The following is a 17,879-nucleotide window of genomic DNA, read 5'->3' on the forward strand; positions in this document are numbered from 1 at the left end:
AAGCAAGTGGTGTAGTTTATGCCCTTTGTCGTCTAAGATTTTACCAAAAAGTAAAGTACATAAAAAACTATGATGATCGAAAAGTGAATCCATGTCTAAAAACGTTAGCGATTCGTTATAACTTAAGTGAGGGCAAATAATTGATAAAGCTCTTTTCTGCCCTCGTTCTAAGTCATTAATTAAATAATTAGGCAGAGATGAATGAAAAACTGGTAAAGCATAGTCACAGACAGATCTAATACAACAAGTGTAGAATCTTACTAAGTCCGATGTAGGGACCTTAGCACGTTAAAGCTGTCTAAGAAAATAAAGTCGTTTAGACGCTTTCTTGATAGTTTCATTAAAGTGCAAGTTCCAGGAGAGATTGTTTGTAATAGTCACTCCCAGTAGTTTGGCATTCTCAGGAACTACTTCAAGTTCTTGACCGTCAGTGCACCATGACCATCGTTGGGCAGTGTTACTATGTGTTGGATACCAACGTGCAGTGTTGACTGAAGGTGAAATCACATAACCATTTTTGGTAATCAAGTCGTATTTTCATGTATTTTGTGATGCTCAAATATGCGATAGACAGTGATGCATGTGACAGGGTTAAAAATGAAAGTGAAAGAAATCGATATCGGTGTACTGTGTTAAGTGGAATCGGGTATTGGTGTCTTGAGTGGAAAGGATTGCGTTGGCAAAATTGGCTCAGTATTGTAATGTCTTATCGCCAAAGTTAATGATTATTTTATACCTCAGAGGTGTGGCTGGTGAACGGTGCAGTGGCTATGGACGCTAAAGTTGAACTTTGTTCATTCACACGTTCGTACGTGAAAAAATGTTGGTTGTCTACCGCAAAATGTAATCTAAGATTGCCTACAAAGACAAATGTGCGTGGGAAATCCGAATTTAGAGTATCCTTTTTATTCTTAAGTGATGTACAGAGAGCTGCTTCCGCAAACAGAGAGCAAGTAATATTTAGAGCCTTATCCGATCATATTTTCAAAGTGGAAATTTTCAAGACAGAGAAGCAATTGGTAGGGACGTCATGTGTTCCCCCGATTTTACGAGTTAACAATTTTCACACCTTTGGGCATACATTCGAATTTATTGATTTAGGTATGACCACCAAAGCTGATGACCGTGCATCCTGGCACAGATCCTATATAAATCAGGAAAAACAGTTTAAGTGTTCAACTGATATCGGAATTACACTAAAGTATTGTGATTTTCTAGAAAGTTGCAATTACAGTGATAATCGTATTATTCGAACACATTGATAACAAACACAGTCAGTTTATTGCATTCTTTACGTTCCGTTACATTAAATCTACAATAAAAAATATAAACACAAATGGTGTAGTAACACCCTTTCGTGAGTCCGGCGACTCACGAAATAGTGTACATCGCAGGATCATCTGTTGACTGCGGAAGAAGAATTTTCAATGCACCATGACCATAAATGGGCAGTGTTTCAATGTGTCGAATAATAGATACAAATACCTGCTCATGCAGCTTTCACTTAACGCAATATACTGGTTTACATGTAAACTTAGGTGTTTTGACTTCCTCTTGCCTTCCTCGGCTTGTGACACCAACTCTCTCTCTTATCTATCTATCCTGGATCTGGATTCTGGGAATTTACCGGATGATGTTAAAAATAAAAGTAAATATTCCTTAGTATGAGATAAATATCCAAAGCGAGCTCGATTTCTTTTCAAAATCTATTACAAGGACTCTGATGTTTAGTTTTCACATACATGTTTCATTAATTTATTTTGTTCTGTTTCATGTTCCAAGATCATGCGCTCAAAGAGTCCGGAATGTTCCGGCATGTTCCGGGTCCACGGACAAGTCGGAAAATTTACGTCATGCAGAGTTTTGACAAAAAGCGATTCAGCGGATGATTTTCTGAAGGACCATTCTAAAAATAAATTTAAAAAATCCCCCCCCCCCCCCCCCCCTAGCAGATAAATGCTATATATCCAAGGCGAGATCGATTTCTCTTCAAAAGTAATCAGAGCAAGGACGCGAACAGTAACTCCTGAAAAGAAGAAAACGATGGATCCTTTGATGATATTTTTCCTGCTGTTTTTTGGTAAGTGATCTCAGTTCACTTTGTTTGAACCCTACGCGCCAAACGGGAACCTAGGATTCTTTTACTACAATACTTGTGTTTAAATTGTGGACTTCATTTAACACAACACCATCACAGGCAGGCTGACATTACTTCATAGCAAATTCCTACTTAGTCAGAGTTTTGTAGAAAGTTGTAACGGTTATTCTTTACGGGGAAAATGTCGTTTATTGGTACCTAGAATCGACATTAGATAGTCACGAAGGACGCGCTTGCATATGGAGGTTCTATCGTACGGAACACTGTTTTTTAAAATGAATATGGAGTTGAACATTTGAAGCAGAGAGAACTGCAGCACCGGTTAAGATTATTTCAAAGATTTGACATTTGCATTTCGTAAATAGATAGAATGGATAGTGTGGATGTTTACCCTGCTAACAGAAGATAACAGAGGCTTTTACTTTTTATTGCATTGCTCGGCGGCGTAAAAAAGCCAATTACATAGTACGCGAAATCCCCGCAAAGACGCGAACAACTTCGTACATGAGAATGATGTATTATTCAGTAAGTGACACAGGGATACTCGAAAAATACGAGTGCTGCTATCAGGAGTCGAACCTAAGACCTTCCGATTACTAGTTCGGATGCTCCACCACTGAGCTACAGGAGACTCGAGGGTTCATGGGACGAACATCCCGCATACCGCTAGGATTGGAATGTCATGTGTGGCATATGCGCAATGGCATAAATGTGAATAAACTTCAACGGACTTCAATAAACTGCAACGGAATACACTTCGTACATATTAAAAAGCTTGCCAGAAAGAAACGCTCTACTAGCAGGGTCAGTAATGCATATTACACTGAGAATTTAGATTTATTTTAGCGGACAATTTTGCAGTTTTCTGGATTATATTTATTATCCAGGGAACCAATCGATTTGTAGGCTCGATTTCCACCAATCTAAAAATATCTGTTCAGAAGTATTCAATCCGTGATACCCGCCGCAGAAATTCGTACACGTATTCAATTTTGAAGGAGTGCCTTTGAGAACAGATAAAAGGCTAATTTACAGGTGCGATTAATCGACCGATTTGGACTAATTGGCCAAAGAAAATGAGTGATACTTTTCACACGTGGCAGTGCTACATTTTTTTTGATCAGGTCGATTTTCACTGACCGCGCGCTACACCAACAGGAAAAGAAATCGGTCGACAAATTGTAACGTGTAAATTGGCTTATGCGAATAAAACTACTAACTCGAGAAATCCGTACGTGTAAATTAGCCCTTTGCTCACCTAAATGTGCATTTAAAAGGCCATAAAATAGTCTGGGAATTTAGTAGTCCATTCCTGGTCGCTCCGCTCTCTGTCATGCAACCCACGAGTGTTTTTTGTATAAATCGGTTCTTGGCTTCCCCTGGTTAATGTGAATAACATTTCGCTTGTGCTATTCATGTCAATTGCTACAATTAAAATTAACATCCCACCAGGAGCCCACTTAACTTAAATAACATCCTTGCGACATCGGTATTTTTCCGGCCCTTTCTTATTTAGATTACCTGCTTATGCAGCGACCTTACCCAAGGCCAATGCGAACGTCAAAAAACACGAGAAGGTTCAACGAGCCGATGAATATTTTTAGCATATTTCTATGACGTTACGTATAAACTTTAACGCAAGTGATAAAAAGATAACGTTACTATGGGCACACGACCACGACGGTGAATATTTATCAGTGTTCAATCATTGTGGACGTTGGATCAGTCGATCAGATATTACACTGTAAACGTGAATAAGTTTGTAGTGACAATGCGTTGGCTTTGCTGCTAAACAGCCCTATTTTTCTGGGCCGTTCAAAGACACGGTCGCTGAAGACAGAGGGCCAAGGCCGATATCAAACAGTCCGATCGTCACGTTCGTAGGAGTCGTATTCAGGGGGGAGTGGGGAGGCGAGAGCCCCCTTTTTTCTTGTATACTTAGAAAGTTTTTGTAACAGTCTTTGGAATGGTATTATACAATTAATCGTTTTAAAAAGTCTCACAATGATGAAGCAGAATCTCTGCGAATGTACGCTCTCCCCACACTTTCTTCGGCCCCATCTTTCTGGATCCGCCCCAGGTGTTCATTGTTACAATACAGATAGCCACTGTGTCTCCTAGACAGCTATACTCTGCCATTTATTTATTCTCTCCACTCCAATTAGGTCCCTGTCCGACCGGCCGAGGTCACTCGCTCCCAATATCAACGCCGAACTGTCTAAAAACCAGAACATTTTTATCACACGGGCTATACTATACACTCAGCTTTTAAACGTAAAACATTATTGACAAAAATTTTCATACATCCAGAATACCTTTACAATTTATATTACCCTGCTTCCTTTCAGGAATTAAAGCAGCAGAAACGGCAATACCCCGCACAAAACTGACAGCGTGCTCCGATGGTTTCCTAACCATACCTGTGGAACCCGTGAAGAAGGACTTGATTTTTCACCTGTGCTGGAAATACAGATACTCTAACTACTCAGAGTGGACCAGTGTAGTTTGCTGTAACAAGACAATGGCCGGCTGTGGGGTCCTGATACCAGTGTTATCAGATGGCACACGAATATCGAGAGGAGCTAATGATCAGAACTTAACCGTGGAACGCCAAAACACCAGCAGGGACCACATCCAGTTCCAGTTTGAGGTTGCCTTGACGGACCATAAAGACCGTAAAAGTATTTTTGAAGTGGATTTCACCAATGTCTGTAAGTCTAGTCAAACTGTTATGGTCTTCATGCTGTTGAGGTGTTCTTGCTGGATCCTTATACGACGGCCTACCAAAGGTTGAGTCCCTAACGAATGTTAAAAAATGACTTTTAATTAAGCCTGTACTTAAAGGAAGGCTCTAACTGGCCCTGTTCCACACACGTCAAAAGTTGTGAATTGTAGACTTATTGCCTGCCAAATGAAAGGGCAGCCTTTCTCAAAGTCCCGTTTTCCTGGAGTCTAGTTAGGCGCTTACTTTCAAAAAGTCTCTTTTCGCAAGTCCAACGAACGGGATATATTATGGGAAACATTTGCTAGGAAATGAGCGAGATCATTATGCTAAAACAAGATTCAGATGTGTTGAGCTTCAAGAAGGGGTGACTTGGGGTCGTATAGCGGATAATCATTTGTAGCTGTAACTTGTCTTTAGTTTACTGTAACCCAAACAGTTTCGATTCATTTGTTTACTTTGCTACAAGCAACAGCAGCCGGCTGATAACACCAAATATGCCTTATTTTTTTGGCAAAGCTAATGGAGATCAGCTTTGACCTTGCCTAATAATTTTACCTCTTCTCTTTTACCTTTAAAGGTGTGCCGACTAAGGTAAATGGTAAACTCAACTTGACCAGGGTTTTGTTTGACATTTACCCACCGAAACAACTGAGGGGAATATGGCTTAGAGACGAAAACAGAACAAAGTTCGCGTACATCAACACTGAAGATGGTGCAACTACGAACATGAGAGACAGCAACCGGCCAATGCCAGCTTTCTGGAGCAGGTTGAAGGTTATAGATCGCTCTTTGATGCTAACTGGAATACAGAAGAAGGATAACGGCATCAAGATGATAAGCAGGGCAGATTTCACAGACTTGCCGCCTAAGGGAGCAACGATCCAGATTTTAGTTTTTTCTTCAGGTAATTGCTATTTTGTGGTATTTTTTAATTCAGCGAACTCTTTCAAAGTAGACACCCCTGTAAGGAAGACAACCCTCCAAGTCCGACACAATCTGTTCGGCTGGACGATTTTCAAATCCGCATTCAGTCTCTTGTCTGTCTCTTACTACATAAGAAGCGACTCCCTCTAATTCGAACTCCTCGAGCCTAGCTGTTTTTGTTCGCCCTGAGAGGTGCCCGGGTAGAATTCGGCGGGGACCAGTAAAACTGATCCTCTGTTTGAATTTGCACCAGTCAAGTTTAACAGCACAAGTCAAGTGTAAACAGAACCCACAAGTAGTACACTAATGATTAAATCCCTTTTAACTGTCACCCGTAGCTCTCTCGTTGATCCACTAATGACTATTATAGCTTCAGCTGAGAAAGAAATGTTACGTACAATGTTTCAAGCCACTGTATTTTGCGTTTCCCACAGGTTCAGGGCCGACCACCCGCCCTCCTTTGAAACCGTCTTCATATTCAATAACTGTGAGTGCATCGCCGTCCAATACAACTGTCAAAAAAGTCCCGTTAGTCGGCAGTACATCAGCTTGTCAAGGACAACTTTGGACAGTTGTTCTGACTGCGGTGGCGATATTTTTTGCCTCTATCTGAGGTGACGTGAGACGTCTTCGCCAATCAATATGGCCTGTTTTCTACTTTTACTTTAATTGTACGTGTTCAGTATTTTGTGACTTTTAGTTCAGTGTAAATTTTGCACAGTTGCTATCAACGAATGAAGTCAGAAAATGAGATATTTTAAGATTTACTTGTGAGACTTGTGAAATGGAGAATTCACAGCGTCAGAAACCATTGAATTACATATTGCACATTGTAGGTAGTTAAAAACATACAGTATAAATTACAAAACAATGGTAGTTATGTAAGTCCACGGGCGTCATTCATTGTTATTTAACCTTAAATAATTTAAACCAAGAAATGGAATATGTTTTCATTCAAGTAACTTACGTGTAACGTAAATCTACATTTCATTGTTATGGGTGAAGTAAAAAAACAACAACACATTTTTGGCTAAATCCTGTTGTTTAATGTCTCAGTAGACTCTAAGATCTGTAAGATTGTAACCTGAGTTTGTAAAACGTCTCGTGTTGAACCAGGGGAATTGGGAGGACAGTCTTGGTTTGTAGGTCTACGGCTATTCTTTGGCTGGCATTCCTTCTGGGTATGTGTCCAGTGTTTGTACTGAAGTTACCGAGAAATTTTCCCTTTCCCATCCCTGCAGTAGACCAAGCATGCAACCATACGATAAAAAAATGATAGAGAAATGATGATGTTTAGAACTGGAAAACTTATGAACATCTCGAAAAAATGAAGATAAAAATGTCAACTTTAAGAAAATAGGTTACCTGTGTATTTCAAGAGTTAAAAATAAGGAAGTGTTTCTCTGCTAGGAACCTTGTTGTCGTTTATAATCCTGCCCGTATGGACGACATTTAATTTCACTCAATGCCTTGAATTTGTTTCAATCTTATACCTATAGTGGCATTCTAGATTGTGCGGAGAGACGCGAGGAGGAACCCCGCGTCTATTTCGTCAAACAATAAGCAAGGAACCGCACAACAAAAATGCTGCAGGTATAGGCAGGATCTGTAAACGCAGAGCCGACAGGTGAATGGTCCTCTTAGCCCAGGCCCTATTCGGCCTAAGTGAGGAAGATTTGTTGAACTCAGGCCACACGTCCTCCATCCAATACTTCCAACCTGACCACCATCTTCCTCCATACAGCACACGCACAATATTCGTCGTCCAGTTGACTAACATTCTCTCCTTCTAGATGAGTGTAAATAGTTCAAACATATATTTTGAACTGCGGATGAAAGATCAAATAGAAGAAAGATCCTCGCAGTTACCTTGTAGCATGAAAATTTTGCGGGTTCTAGTTTTGGCGGATTTTACGGAATGACCGCGATCCACCAAAAAATAAGTTCCCGCAGAAAAAAAACTGACCCGCAAAATAAAACGCCGCAAAAATTAACTGCCTTCAATCAAATTAAAAACTCCCCTTTTAATAGACTTGTGCCACTGGGGTGATATATTTTGGACTTTAACGTTTACGTTGACATGATTTTTCGTTGGAGAAAGCAACCAGAGCTTATACGATAGTCTGTATCGCAACCAAAAAAATGTGTAAAGCACAGAAAATGTCAAGCCGTACAGTAATTCAGTACATTATATTGGCACGAATGGGTCATCTGAAGGAACACCATTTTTATTAGGGCGTCTGCGATGCCACATTTTTTCCATCCATACTCGATGATTGCTGGGTTTTTCTGCATGTACTAATTAGCATCGATCAGGCAACGCCAGGTAAGCTCACGCATAAGTACTGGAATGCCCACCTCAATTGCAATGTCACTGGTGTTTTGCCCAGCGTTTATCTTCTTCTAAACTTCTTCAGCATACCATCCTTGAAATTTTTCTCTCATGAAATGTTTACCAGGGGCAGCCAACGGATCGTTTAGGTAAATTATCTGTTCGGAAGGCCCTTAATCCGGGAATTTTCACCTCCAACGTTCGCGATATTGGAAATTTAAGGCCTGGTGTCTGCGATACCGGTGCAGTGCTCTACCAACTGAGCTATGTAAAGTTTGACGTATGAACCGGGCCTGAGGTGAATAATTGTTTTAGTATATCCCACCGAAGCTGAATAAGAAGTGGACCAAAAATTACTTTATTTCTGACAATATACCGACAAATGGTGGGAAATTTTAAAATCTCGCGCGCCGCGCGGTAAGCGATTTCGTATTGTAGAAAGTACCGTCTCGCTCAGTCTTGCGGACAAATAAAAATTCTGGAGGCACTTGTTTAGTTGCTACGTATCTTTTCTTCGATTGTTGTGTGAAATTCGTCTTGTTGTTGAAACCATGCTGCAAAACATTAGATGTTTCATTGTTTACATCGTAGTTATAGTGCTCGACAGTTTTCGTAAAAAATGCATTGTATTTTTATTTTTCGCCTTGGAATATGAGGTTTGAAAGATTAAACAACTTACCATGTAATGCCTTCAAACCAAACTTTGTTGCCACGCGTTCAATGTCCAATGAGTGCATTCGGAAGTCAGACAAGCGTGGTCGTTGCACGCGTGCTGAACAAGAATGCTGTATCATGACAGACTCGAAACAATAGAAAACTCCCAAAGCACAAACTCAGCCAAAACGCTAAAAATCTTCAATGTTTACTCAAGTTTGGGCTTATAGAAGATAATGTCACAATTTTTGAATGACTATGAAATTCGAAATCCAGGTAGTTAGTTAATCAATTGTAGCCCTGAAAAAATTTGAAGGAAAAAAACCACGAAATTTTTAAGAAAATGCTTTTTTTGCGAGAAGGACTCTGAAACGTTGACAAGGGTCAACAAATAGCTAAAACTATAATTTCTATATGTTTGCATTGCTCGAAATCGCGCGCATTTACAAGACCCTTAAGCTTTCTGCTGACGTGCAAGGGTCCACCTGTTATAAACATCTCCAAAATAAAGTTATAAATCTCATAGTTTATTAGATATAATCATTTAAAGTTTGCTTATCATTTTTACATAAATTTTGACCTAAATTTGGAAAGCGCTAAATTTCTCGAATTGGGTCTTTGTGATTTTGTTGAAACTTTGTTCAGCGCAAGGCACTAATGCGCACTATGTGTAGCCGAGAGATTCTCACGAAAAAAAGCCGGCAACAGCAGAATTTCGACTCAGACCTAAAAGGGGCGTGGCACTATAACCACGTGACATTTACTCCAACCGCGGAAATTTTTTTGCTGTATTGTAGATTGATCTATATGTTATACATTCTTTGTGTTAGACTTACGATAAAAGTAAAGGTGGGGATACCAGAGAGCTTCAAAGTAGGGTGGTACCACCAAAAAATAACTGGGTCGAGTCACCTTAAGTGAGCGAAACGTTTCACTTCAAGAGGAAAAATCCAATGTTTCGTGGCGCCGGATCGGAGTCTAATGATTTCACTTCCAGATTCTGATGGTGTGCCAGTCGATTTGTTTCTCCCGCCGCCAGTTGCCTGGCTCTTTCTCCTGCTGTTCGTCACATATAAAAATTGACTTTGTATCTTGTCGTCTTCAAAATTATTTTTTTTGTTTTGTTTTTTACTCTAACGCAGTTGGCGATGCAACTTCCCGCCAAGCAAACGCGGCCGGCAGCGCAGTTGGCCATGCATTTTCCCGCCGAAAAACAACCCGGGTTACAGCACATACGCTCATTTATGTAAGCCAATGTGAAATGAGACACTCAAACCCTGTGCCGCAACACGGGGTTTTTTCGGCACCCTTTCCTGTTCTTTCTCTCTTTGTTCGTCACTCATGTTTCGCCTGTTTGCTACCGCTCTCAATCGCTCTCTTTGACGTCGAACTTCGGTTCTTCGTCGCCTGTTTTCTCGATCTCTTTCTATCTCCCTTTCTTTGTTTTACATGTTTGTAGACTTATTCATAAATTGAGTTTGTGTTTTGTCGTACACGTCGTCTTCAAAATTATTATTATTGTTTTTTCTCAAACGCAGTTGAAGATGCAATTTCCTGCCAAACAAACGCGGCCGGCAGCGCAGTTGACCATGCTTTTTCCCGCCGAAAAAAACCTGATTTGCAGCACGAGGTTTAAGTGTCTCACTCCATGTTGGCTTACATGGAGGAGCGTACGTACGTACGATGTACGGTCGGTCGGACAGAAGTGACGTCATAACCAAACCAAAATTTCTCGCACTGATGGATTTACCAAAGTCTCTTAGCTATGGGGCTCCGCCGCGCGCGCGCACGAGCTCCGCTATCAATATTACATCCAAACACAACGTTTTAGGGGGTCAAATACAAACTCTTTTGGATCGAAGGTTGGCATTGCCATCACGTCCACTCCAGGCCAAGTTTTAAAAGTATAAAGATATGTTATCAAGACGAACACATAATGGTAAAAGAGCAGACACGGTTTAGGCCGTCCAATAATATAATTGATTAGTCTAAGTCATCCAGAGACCTAGAATGAAACCGTTCAGTTGCTGTGTTATGAGTAGTAAACTTTTGCAAGGGACAACGGCGGGAAAAATAAAGTTAGCGGATCCTGGTTGATCTCGTCGGCAAAATTTAGAAAATATACTGAACCAATGAAGTAAGGCGGACTGTGCGGCTAAGGCTATCAGTTCTTTATCACTGCAATTTCACATTTTTATGTAGGCTCGGCAAATCAAAATAACTTAAACGGCTGGAAAGAGCACCTTAAAATTAGTCAAAAGGCCAAATTTGAGAATCTTGTCTTTAAAAACAGCAAATTAAAAGATATAGCTTCTCATAGTAATCTGAAAATGTTATAGACGTTGGTCTGGAAACTGGCGTTGTATGCAACGTCCGCAAAAATTCCCGAATTTAAGGAAGTATATCTTCGTCATCTTGGCCTTTTTACTACAATTTCACAAATTGTAAAACTTATGTCAAAAATACCCATGGTTATAATACTCGATCTTTCTTCAATAATGCTTTGGCGGTGCCGAAATGCCCCCCATTTCATGCGAGTGTTACTAATATCGTTTGTATTGTGCTGCATAGAAGTAACTGAGTTCTCACGATGATATTTTTATATTTGATCAATTATAAATAGTCTCTTTACCATTTCCTTATATTATTGTAATTTCCGGCCAACAATGTAAACCACTGGGTCTAAAGTAAAAACCCACATATAAGAACTTAGAATTTTCGAGGTCAGGCTGAACAGGTTCTTATATGTTGGGGTAGATTTTCACAATTCAGGCTGATTAGGTTCCGAAATAGGTTCTTATTTTTCAGAGGTTGTCGTAGTGTAACCATTGGCAGAAATATTGTACTACTAATCCAAAATGGTTTAGCCTATGTATTTTCGACAACAAAAATACTTGCCTTGTTTGCCAAACAATAACATACAGAATTTTGACCATCAAAATTGGAGTGATTGTTTTTGTATAAGAACTTATTTTTCTTTCCCAGACTCAACAGGTTCTTATATTTTTGGGTATTTAAATGCCAAATTTCAGCCTGTAGGTTCTTATATTACTAGGTTCTTATATGAGTGTTTTTACTGTACCAATAATTGTGCAAGCCAATAAAGTTTATTTGTTTAGTTATTTTGCGACATCGGGCCAACATCGAAAGTTTAAATTACAGAGATTAAGGTCTGTGCACTGTATATGTATACCTTGTACAGCGATCTGAGGTAACAATTAAAGAACCGAATGAAGAATGTCTTGTAAAGGACACCGCATTCCTAGGTGAAAATTTCCTCGAGAGAACAGATTGCAAACGCTTGAGATGCGGGTTATAAAATTGTTTTTTGGAAAGAACCGTACTTGTAACATAGTGAAAATTTAGTAATTTGGATGACAAACGACAGAAAAATTATTCGATCATCGGATCGGAAAAAAGCTATCAGGCCAAATGTGCCCCAAATGGCGAAAATAAAGAGCACGAGTTTTAAAATTTCACTGTGCAAAAGCGACGCATGGCGAATTTGAAAATGACCGTGTACGAAAACGCGTTCTACTGTGGTCTCTTGCATGTGATTTCTTCTTTCGCGAATGACGATGCCTTCTGCATACCATTGCAAGATGCGATTTGACCGGAAGAAATTCCCCTAATCAATATCTTTCGAGATTGGCGTCTTTGACATAATACGTACGCGCAAGTAAGTTCAACTTGAACACGAACTTGATGTCCATATATAGACTTTATACTTTGTGTTTTGGTAATAAAAGAGCCGTGTTGAAAAGCTCGAAAATAGATTGTCACATGGTCGGAGTTGGCAGGGAATTCGAGAGAAATGGAAGGGGTAAAAAACCTTTAATGGTAAAGAAATCGTGTTTGTAGCACGCAAACCTGTGAGGAGGCAGAGCTTGATGAGTTGGATGTTCAATAAAGAGTGACTTTTTGCCCCATTTTTCTAAGATCAAACATTCGGCTTTGCCTAAAGTTGTAGTTAGGGCTATGTCTTGGGGGAAGCAAGTGGTGTAGTTTATGCTCTTTGTCGTCTAAGATTTTACCCAAAAAAGAACTACATAAAAAACTATGATGATCGAAAAGTGAATCCATGTCAGTAAGACCGTAAGCGATTCGTTATAACTTAAGTGAGGGCAAATAATTGGTAAAGCTCTTTTCTGCACTCGTTCTAAGTCATTAATTAAATAATTAGGCAGAGGTGAATGAAAAACTGGTAAAGTATAGTCACAGACGGATCTACGTACAACATGTGTAGAATCTTACTAAGTCCGATGTAGGAACCCTAGCACGCTTTAGCTGTCTTGATAGTTTCATTAATGTGCAAGTTCCAGTAGAGCTTTATCCGATCCAGTAGAGCTTTATCCAGCTAGAGCCTTATCCGATCATATTTTCAAAGTGGAATTTTTCAACACAGAAAAGCAATTGGTAGGGAAGCCATGTGTTCCCCCGATTTTACGAGTTAACAATTTTCACACCTTTGGGCATACATTCGATTTTACTGATCCAGGTATGACCACCAAAGCTGATGACGGTGCATCCTGGCACAGATCCTATATAAATCAGGAAAAACAGTTTAAGTGTTCAACTGATATCGGAATTACACTAAAGTATTGTGATTTTCTAGAAAGTTGCAATTACAGTGATAATCGTATATTACTACTCAATGACCCAAAACATATTGGCATCAGGTCAACGACTAGTCAAGGTGAAAATTGAACATATTTTAATTGGAGACTTATTGGCTTAACTAGGGAATACCCCGCCACTCCAAAAGTAATCCTGAAAAGAGTGGCTACGTGGCTACGCAGATTGCTTGTACAATATAAGAAGATTTACGAAAGATCTTTCTAGGCGGTCCACTGACATATGCTCATTCACATATTTGTTTCTAGTCGCGCGTTGACTATTGTAAACGAGTCTACTTTATGGCTTGCCAGCCTATCAGCTTAACAAGCTGCCAAGGCTCCAAAATGCTACAATATTGCCAAGTAGCCTGCTTCCATTGTCATGGGCTTTTACTTAATCTTGTCCAATTCAGGACTCTCACCACATTAGGAGATCGCTCTTTTACTGTTGCTGTTCCTAAACTTTGGAATTCGTTGCCTTTCAGTGCGATAACTAACAGCCCCTCTCTTACCAATTTTTAAAAGTCACTTAAGACATTTTATTGCAGAAAGCTTTTATGTAATATTTATGCGGTTTGTATAGTTTTAGTATTCTGAGTAGGTTTATAGTTTTAAACGTTCGATATATAGCTATTATTGATATCAGCGCAATATAAGTATTATTATGACAGTTGTAAAACCCTGTGTATGCCATAAGATTATACATAGACTGGGGCGTTAAACGTGGCCCAAACTACGTGTAGGAATAGCGAATCTCTCTAGACTTTGTAAAAAATATACAATAAAAGCTAAATGAATAAATAAAACTTAGTGACTAGTAATCTCTAAAAATCGTGAATGTGAGTTCCTTAAAAATGTAGTACTCATTTCAAAAGTCCATGATATGTTCTTGATATGTGTATGAATACAGAATCTCTGAAGACTTTGTAAAAGATATATAATTACAACTAAATAAATATTATTATTATTAATATTATTATTATTATTATTATTATTATTATTATTATTATTATTATTATTATTATTATTATATAACTGTGAGATGATATTGTGAGCGATACATGGAGATGATATGGTGAACAGTACTTTAATTGTGGCCATTCAAATTCTAGGAATTTAGGTGATCAATACACGAAATTTAAGGTGGTATTCAATTAAATTTATTTAAATTAAATTTATGAATTTAATTAAATTTAATTCAATTTTTTGTATTTTATTACCTCTCACGCCAGACTGTCTGAGACCATAGACCTTTTCTTTCCTGTGCATTCAAATTTGACTTACTAGCCTTGTTCAAGGTGAAATATTCTTTTGATTTTTGAACCCAAGAACGAAGTTAGTAAGGTTAATTTGAATGCAAACAAAAGAATATTAAAATGTCAGCCATTTTTGCACACGGGTCTATTGCTTCCTTTGTCTTGGAGGTTTTGCCCCCGCACAGTTTGTATTTACACAAACTGTATCGGACTTACTATCCAAGCATTTACGTGATAAAAGGCTTCCGTGAATATTGCTCGTTTACTTCATATTTCACTGACAATATCGCCAACCGAATCAGCCATTGTTTAAAAAAACGATGAAGAAGAATCGCTAACCTAAACATCCCATAATATAACGTCCAAAAGAAACCACAACCACATTAATGACTGTAAATAGTCATTCTACTGAATGACTGATTGTTTTAGACGTTAGAATGTTTATTTGGGGAAATCGTTTTATCATAGTTAATAAGAGGCAATGGCTATGAAGCATAACAAACTTCTTTGTTACATGTTTTTGTAAGCATTTTTGGCCTTGACGGCCGTGAACAAACCACAATAGATTTTCAAACGTGTTGGAGCAACTGACCAATACAAACGTTTCTGTTAAGATATTGGACTGTAGTGTCAACGTTAAAACAAAGATTTCCAGGATAAAATATTATGTTATCTTATGTTATGTTATGTTAACTCTTTTTTTAATTTAATTTTTTAATTTTAATTTTTTGCGACGGAAACTCGAGTTTGTCTGATTTACACACTTCATCTTATGGACACACGGCCGTGTGTATGTTGAGAAATATACCATGATGACGCCAATAGGAATTAGAAAGGGAAGCACGCGCGCTATGTTATAACGCCGGATACTAAGCCGAACATCGGAAGCCGTAGGCCCCTCAAGATCGAGCAGGATAATTGTTTGATTATTCAACACATTGACAACAAAACACAGTCAGTTTATTGCATTCCTTACGTTCCGTTACATCAAATCTACAATAAAAAATATAACACAAATGGTGTGGTAACATCCTTTCGTGAGTCGGGCCGACTCACGAAATAGCGTATACTGTATCGCAGGATCATCTGTTGCCTACGGAAGACGAGTTTTCAGTGCACCATGACCATAAATGGGCAGTGTTTCAATGTGTCTAATAATAGATACAAACACCTACTCATGCAGTTTTCATTTGACGCAATATACTGGCACGCGTTGATCATCAGGAATTAACACAGCTTCAAGCTAAGCTCGACCTCGATGATTTGATTCCGAATAATGAACTTATTCAAAGCACAAGCTTACGCTTGCATTTCGTCATTTCGGCTGTGACAGTCATGGATATTATGGCAAGCTTTCGTTTCTCTTACATGGAGCCATGTCAGTCGAACCTGCAGTTTCCACAGGAAAAAAAACATTGGGGTTGACATATATCCCTTTGAGAATCGGAAAATAGCAAAAAAAAAAAACAAAAAACAAGAAGGGGGAGATCGAGAGAAATAAGATGAAGAAACCAAGAGTTAATAAAACTGTTCTTTGTGCGATTAGTTTTATAACTAAGATCAAACATTCGGCTTTGCCTAAAGTTGTACTTAGGGGTATGTCTTGGGGGAAGCAAGTGGTGTAGTCTATGCCCTTTGTCGTCTAAGATTTTACCAAAAAGTAAAGTACATAAAAAACTATGATGATCGAAAAGTGAATCCATGTCTAAAAACGTTAGCGATTCGTTATAACTTAAGTGAGGGCAAATAATTGATAAAGCTCTTTTCTGCCCTCGCTCTAAGTCATTAATTAAATAATTAGGCAGAGGTGAATGAACAACTGGTAAAGTATAGTTACAGACGGATTTAATACAACAAGTGTAGAATCTTACTAAGTCCGATGTAGGAACCCTAGCACGCTTTAGCTGTCTTGATAGTTTCATTAATGTGCAAGTTCCAGTAGAGATTGTTTGTAATAGTCACTCCCAGTAGTTTGGCATTCTCAGGAACTACTTCAAGTTCTTGACCGTCAGTGCACCGTGACCATCGTCGGGCAGTGTTACTATGTGTTGGATACCAACGTGCAGTGTTGACTGAAGGTGAAATCACATAACCATTTTTGGTAAACAAGTCGTATTTTGTGATGCTCAAATATGCGATAGACAGTGATGCATGTGACAGGGTTAAAAATGAAAGTGAAAGAAATCGATATCGGTGTACTGTCTTAAGTGGAATCGGGTATTGGTGTCTTGAGTGGAAAGGATTGCGATGCCGAAATTGGCTCAGTATTGTAATGTCTTATCGCCAAAGTTAATGATTATTTTATACCTCAGAGGTGTGGCCGGTGAACGTGCAGTGGCTATGGACGCTAAAGTTGAACTTTGTTCATTCACACGTTCGTACGTGAAAAAATTTTGGTTGTCTACCTCAAAATGTAATCTAAGATTGCCTACAAAGACAAATGTGCGTGGGAAATCCGAATTTAGAGTATCCTTTTTATTCTTAAGTGATGTACAGAGAGCTGCTTCCGCAAACAGAGAGCAAGTAATATTTAGAGCCTTATCCGATCATATTTTCAAAGTGGAAATTTTCAAGACAGAGAAGCAATTGGTAGGGAAGTCATGTGTTCCCCCGATTTTACGAGTTAACAATTTTCACACCTTTGGGCATACATTCAATTTTACTGATTTAGGTATGACCACCAAAGCTGATGACGGTGCATCCTGGCACAGATCCTATATAAATCAGGAAAAACAGTTTAAGTGTTCAACTGATATCGGAATTACACTTAAGTATTGTGATTTTCTAGAAAGTTGCAATTACAGTGATAATCGTATTATTCAACACATTGATAACAAAACACAGTCAGTTTATTGCATTCTTTACGTTCCGTTACATTAAATGTACATTAAAAAATATAACACAAATGGTGTAGTAACACCCTTTCGTGAGTCTGGGCGACTCACGAAATAGTGTATATCGCAGGATCATCTGTTGACTGCGGTAGAAGAATTTTCAGTGCACCATGACCATAAATGGGCAGTGTTTCAATGTGTCGAATAATAGATACAAATACCTGCTCATGCAGCTTTCACTTAACGCAATATACTGGTAGGCGTTGGTCATCATGAATTAATACAGCTTTGACCAGCTTTCCTAGTCCACGGACGGGTCGGAAAATTTACGTCATGCAGAGTTTTGACAAAAAGCGATTCAGCTGATGATTTTCTGAAGGACCATTCTAAAAATAATTTAAAAAATCCCCCCCCCCCCCCCCCCACTAGCAGATAAATGC

General features: G+C 38.9%; 2 protein-coding genes across 2 annotated transcripts in view; both read left to right on the forward strand.

Annotated features, from left to right (window-relative positions):
- LOC146465923 (uncharacterized) overlaps positions 1-17,879 on the forward strand; it is a 55,143-nt gene that overhangs the window by 16,016 nt on the left and 21,248 nt on the right. The window lies entirely within an intron of this gene.
- On the forward strand, positions 1,527-6,963 carry LOC146465924 (uncharacterized). The gene is made up of 4 exons (XM_085128301.1): positions 1,527-2,080; positions 4,447-4,809; positions 5,401-5,727; positions 6,182-6,963. The coding sequence occupies exons 1-4, from the start codon at positions 1,957-1,959 to the stop codon at positions 6,358-6,360; spliced, it is 993 nt and encodes a 330-aa protein (XP_084984427.1). The 5' UTR covers positions 1,527-1,956; the 3' UTR covers positions 6,361-6,963.

Source organism: Pavona decussata, unplaced genomic scaffold (genome assembly GCF_977016875.1).
Source record: "Pavona decussata unplaced genomic scaffold, jaPavDecu1.1 SCAFFOLD_155, whole genome shotgun sequence".
Taxonomy (NCBI): Eukaryota; Metazoa; Cnidaria; class Anthozoa; order Scleractinia; family Agariciidae; genus Pavona; species Pavona decussata.

Coding starts and splice junctions, on each gene's coding strand:
- LOC146465924 (XM_085128301.1), top strand. CDS start 1,957: ATGCTATATATCCAAGGCGAGATCGATTTCTCTTCAAAAGTAATCAGA. Junction 2,081..4,446: donor ATTTTTCCTGCTGTTTTTTG/GTAAGTGATCTC, acceptor GCTTCCTTTCAG/GAATTAAAGCAGCAGAAACG. Junction 4,810..5,400: donor AGTGGATTTCACCAATGTCT/GTAAGTCTAGTC, acceptor TTACCTTTAAAG/GTGTGCCGACTAAGGTAAAT.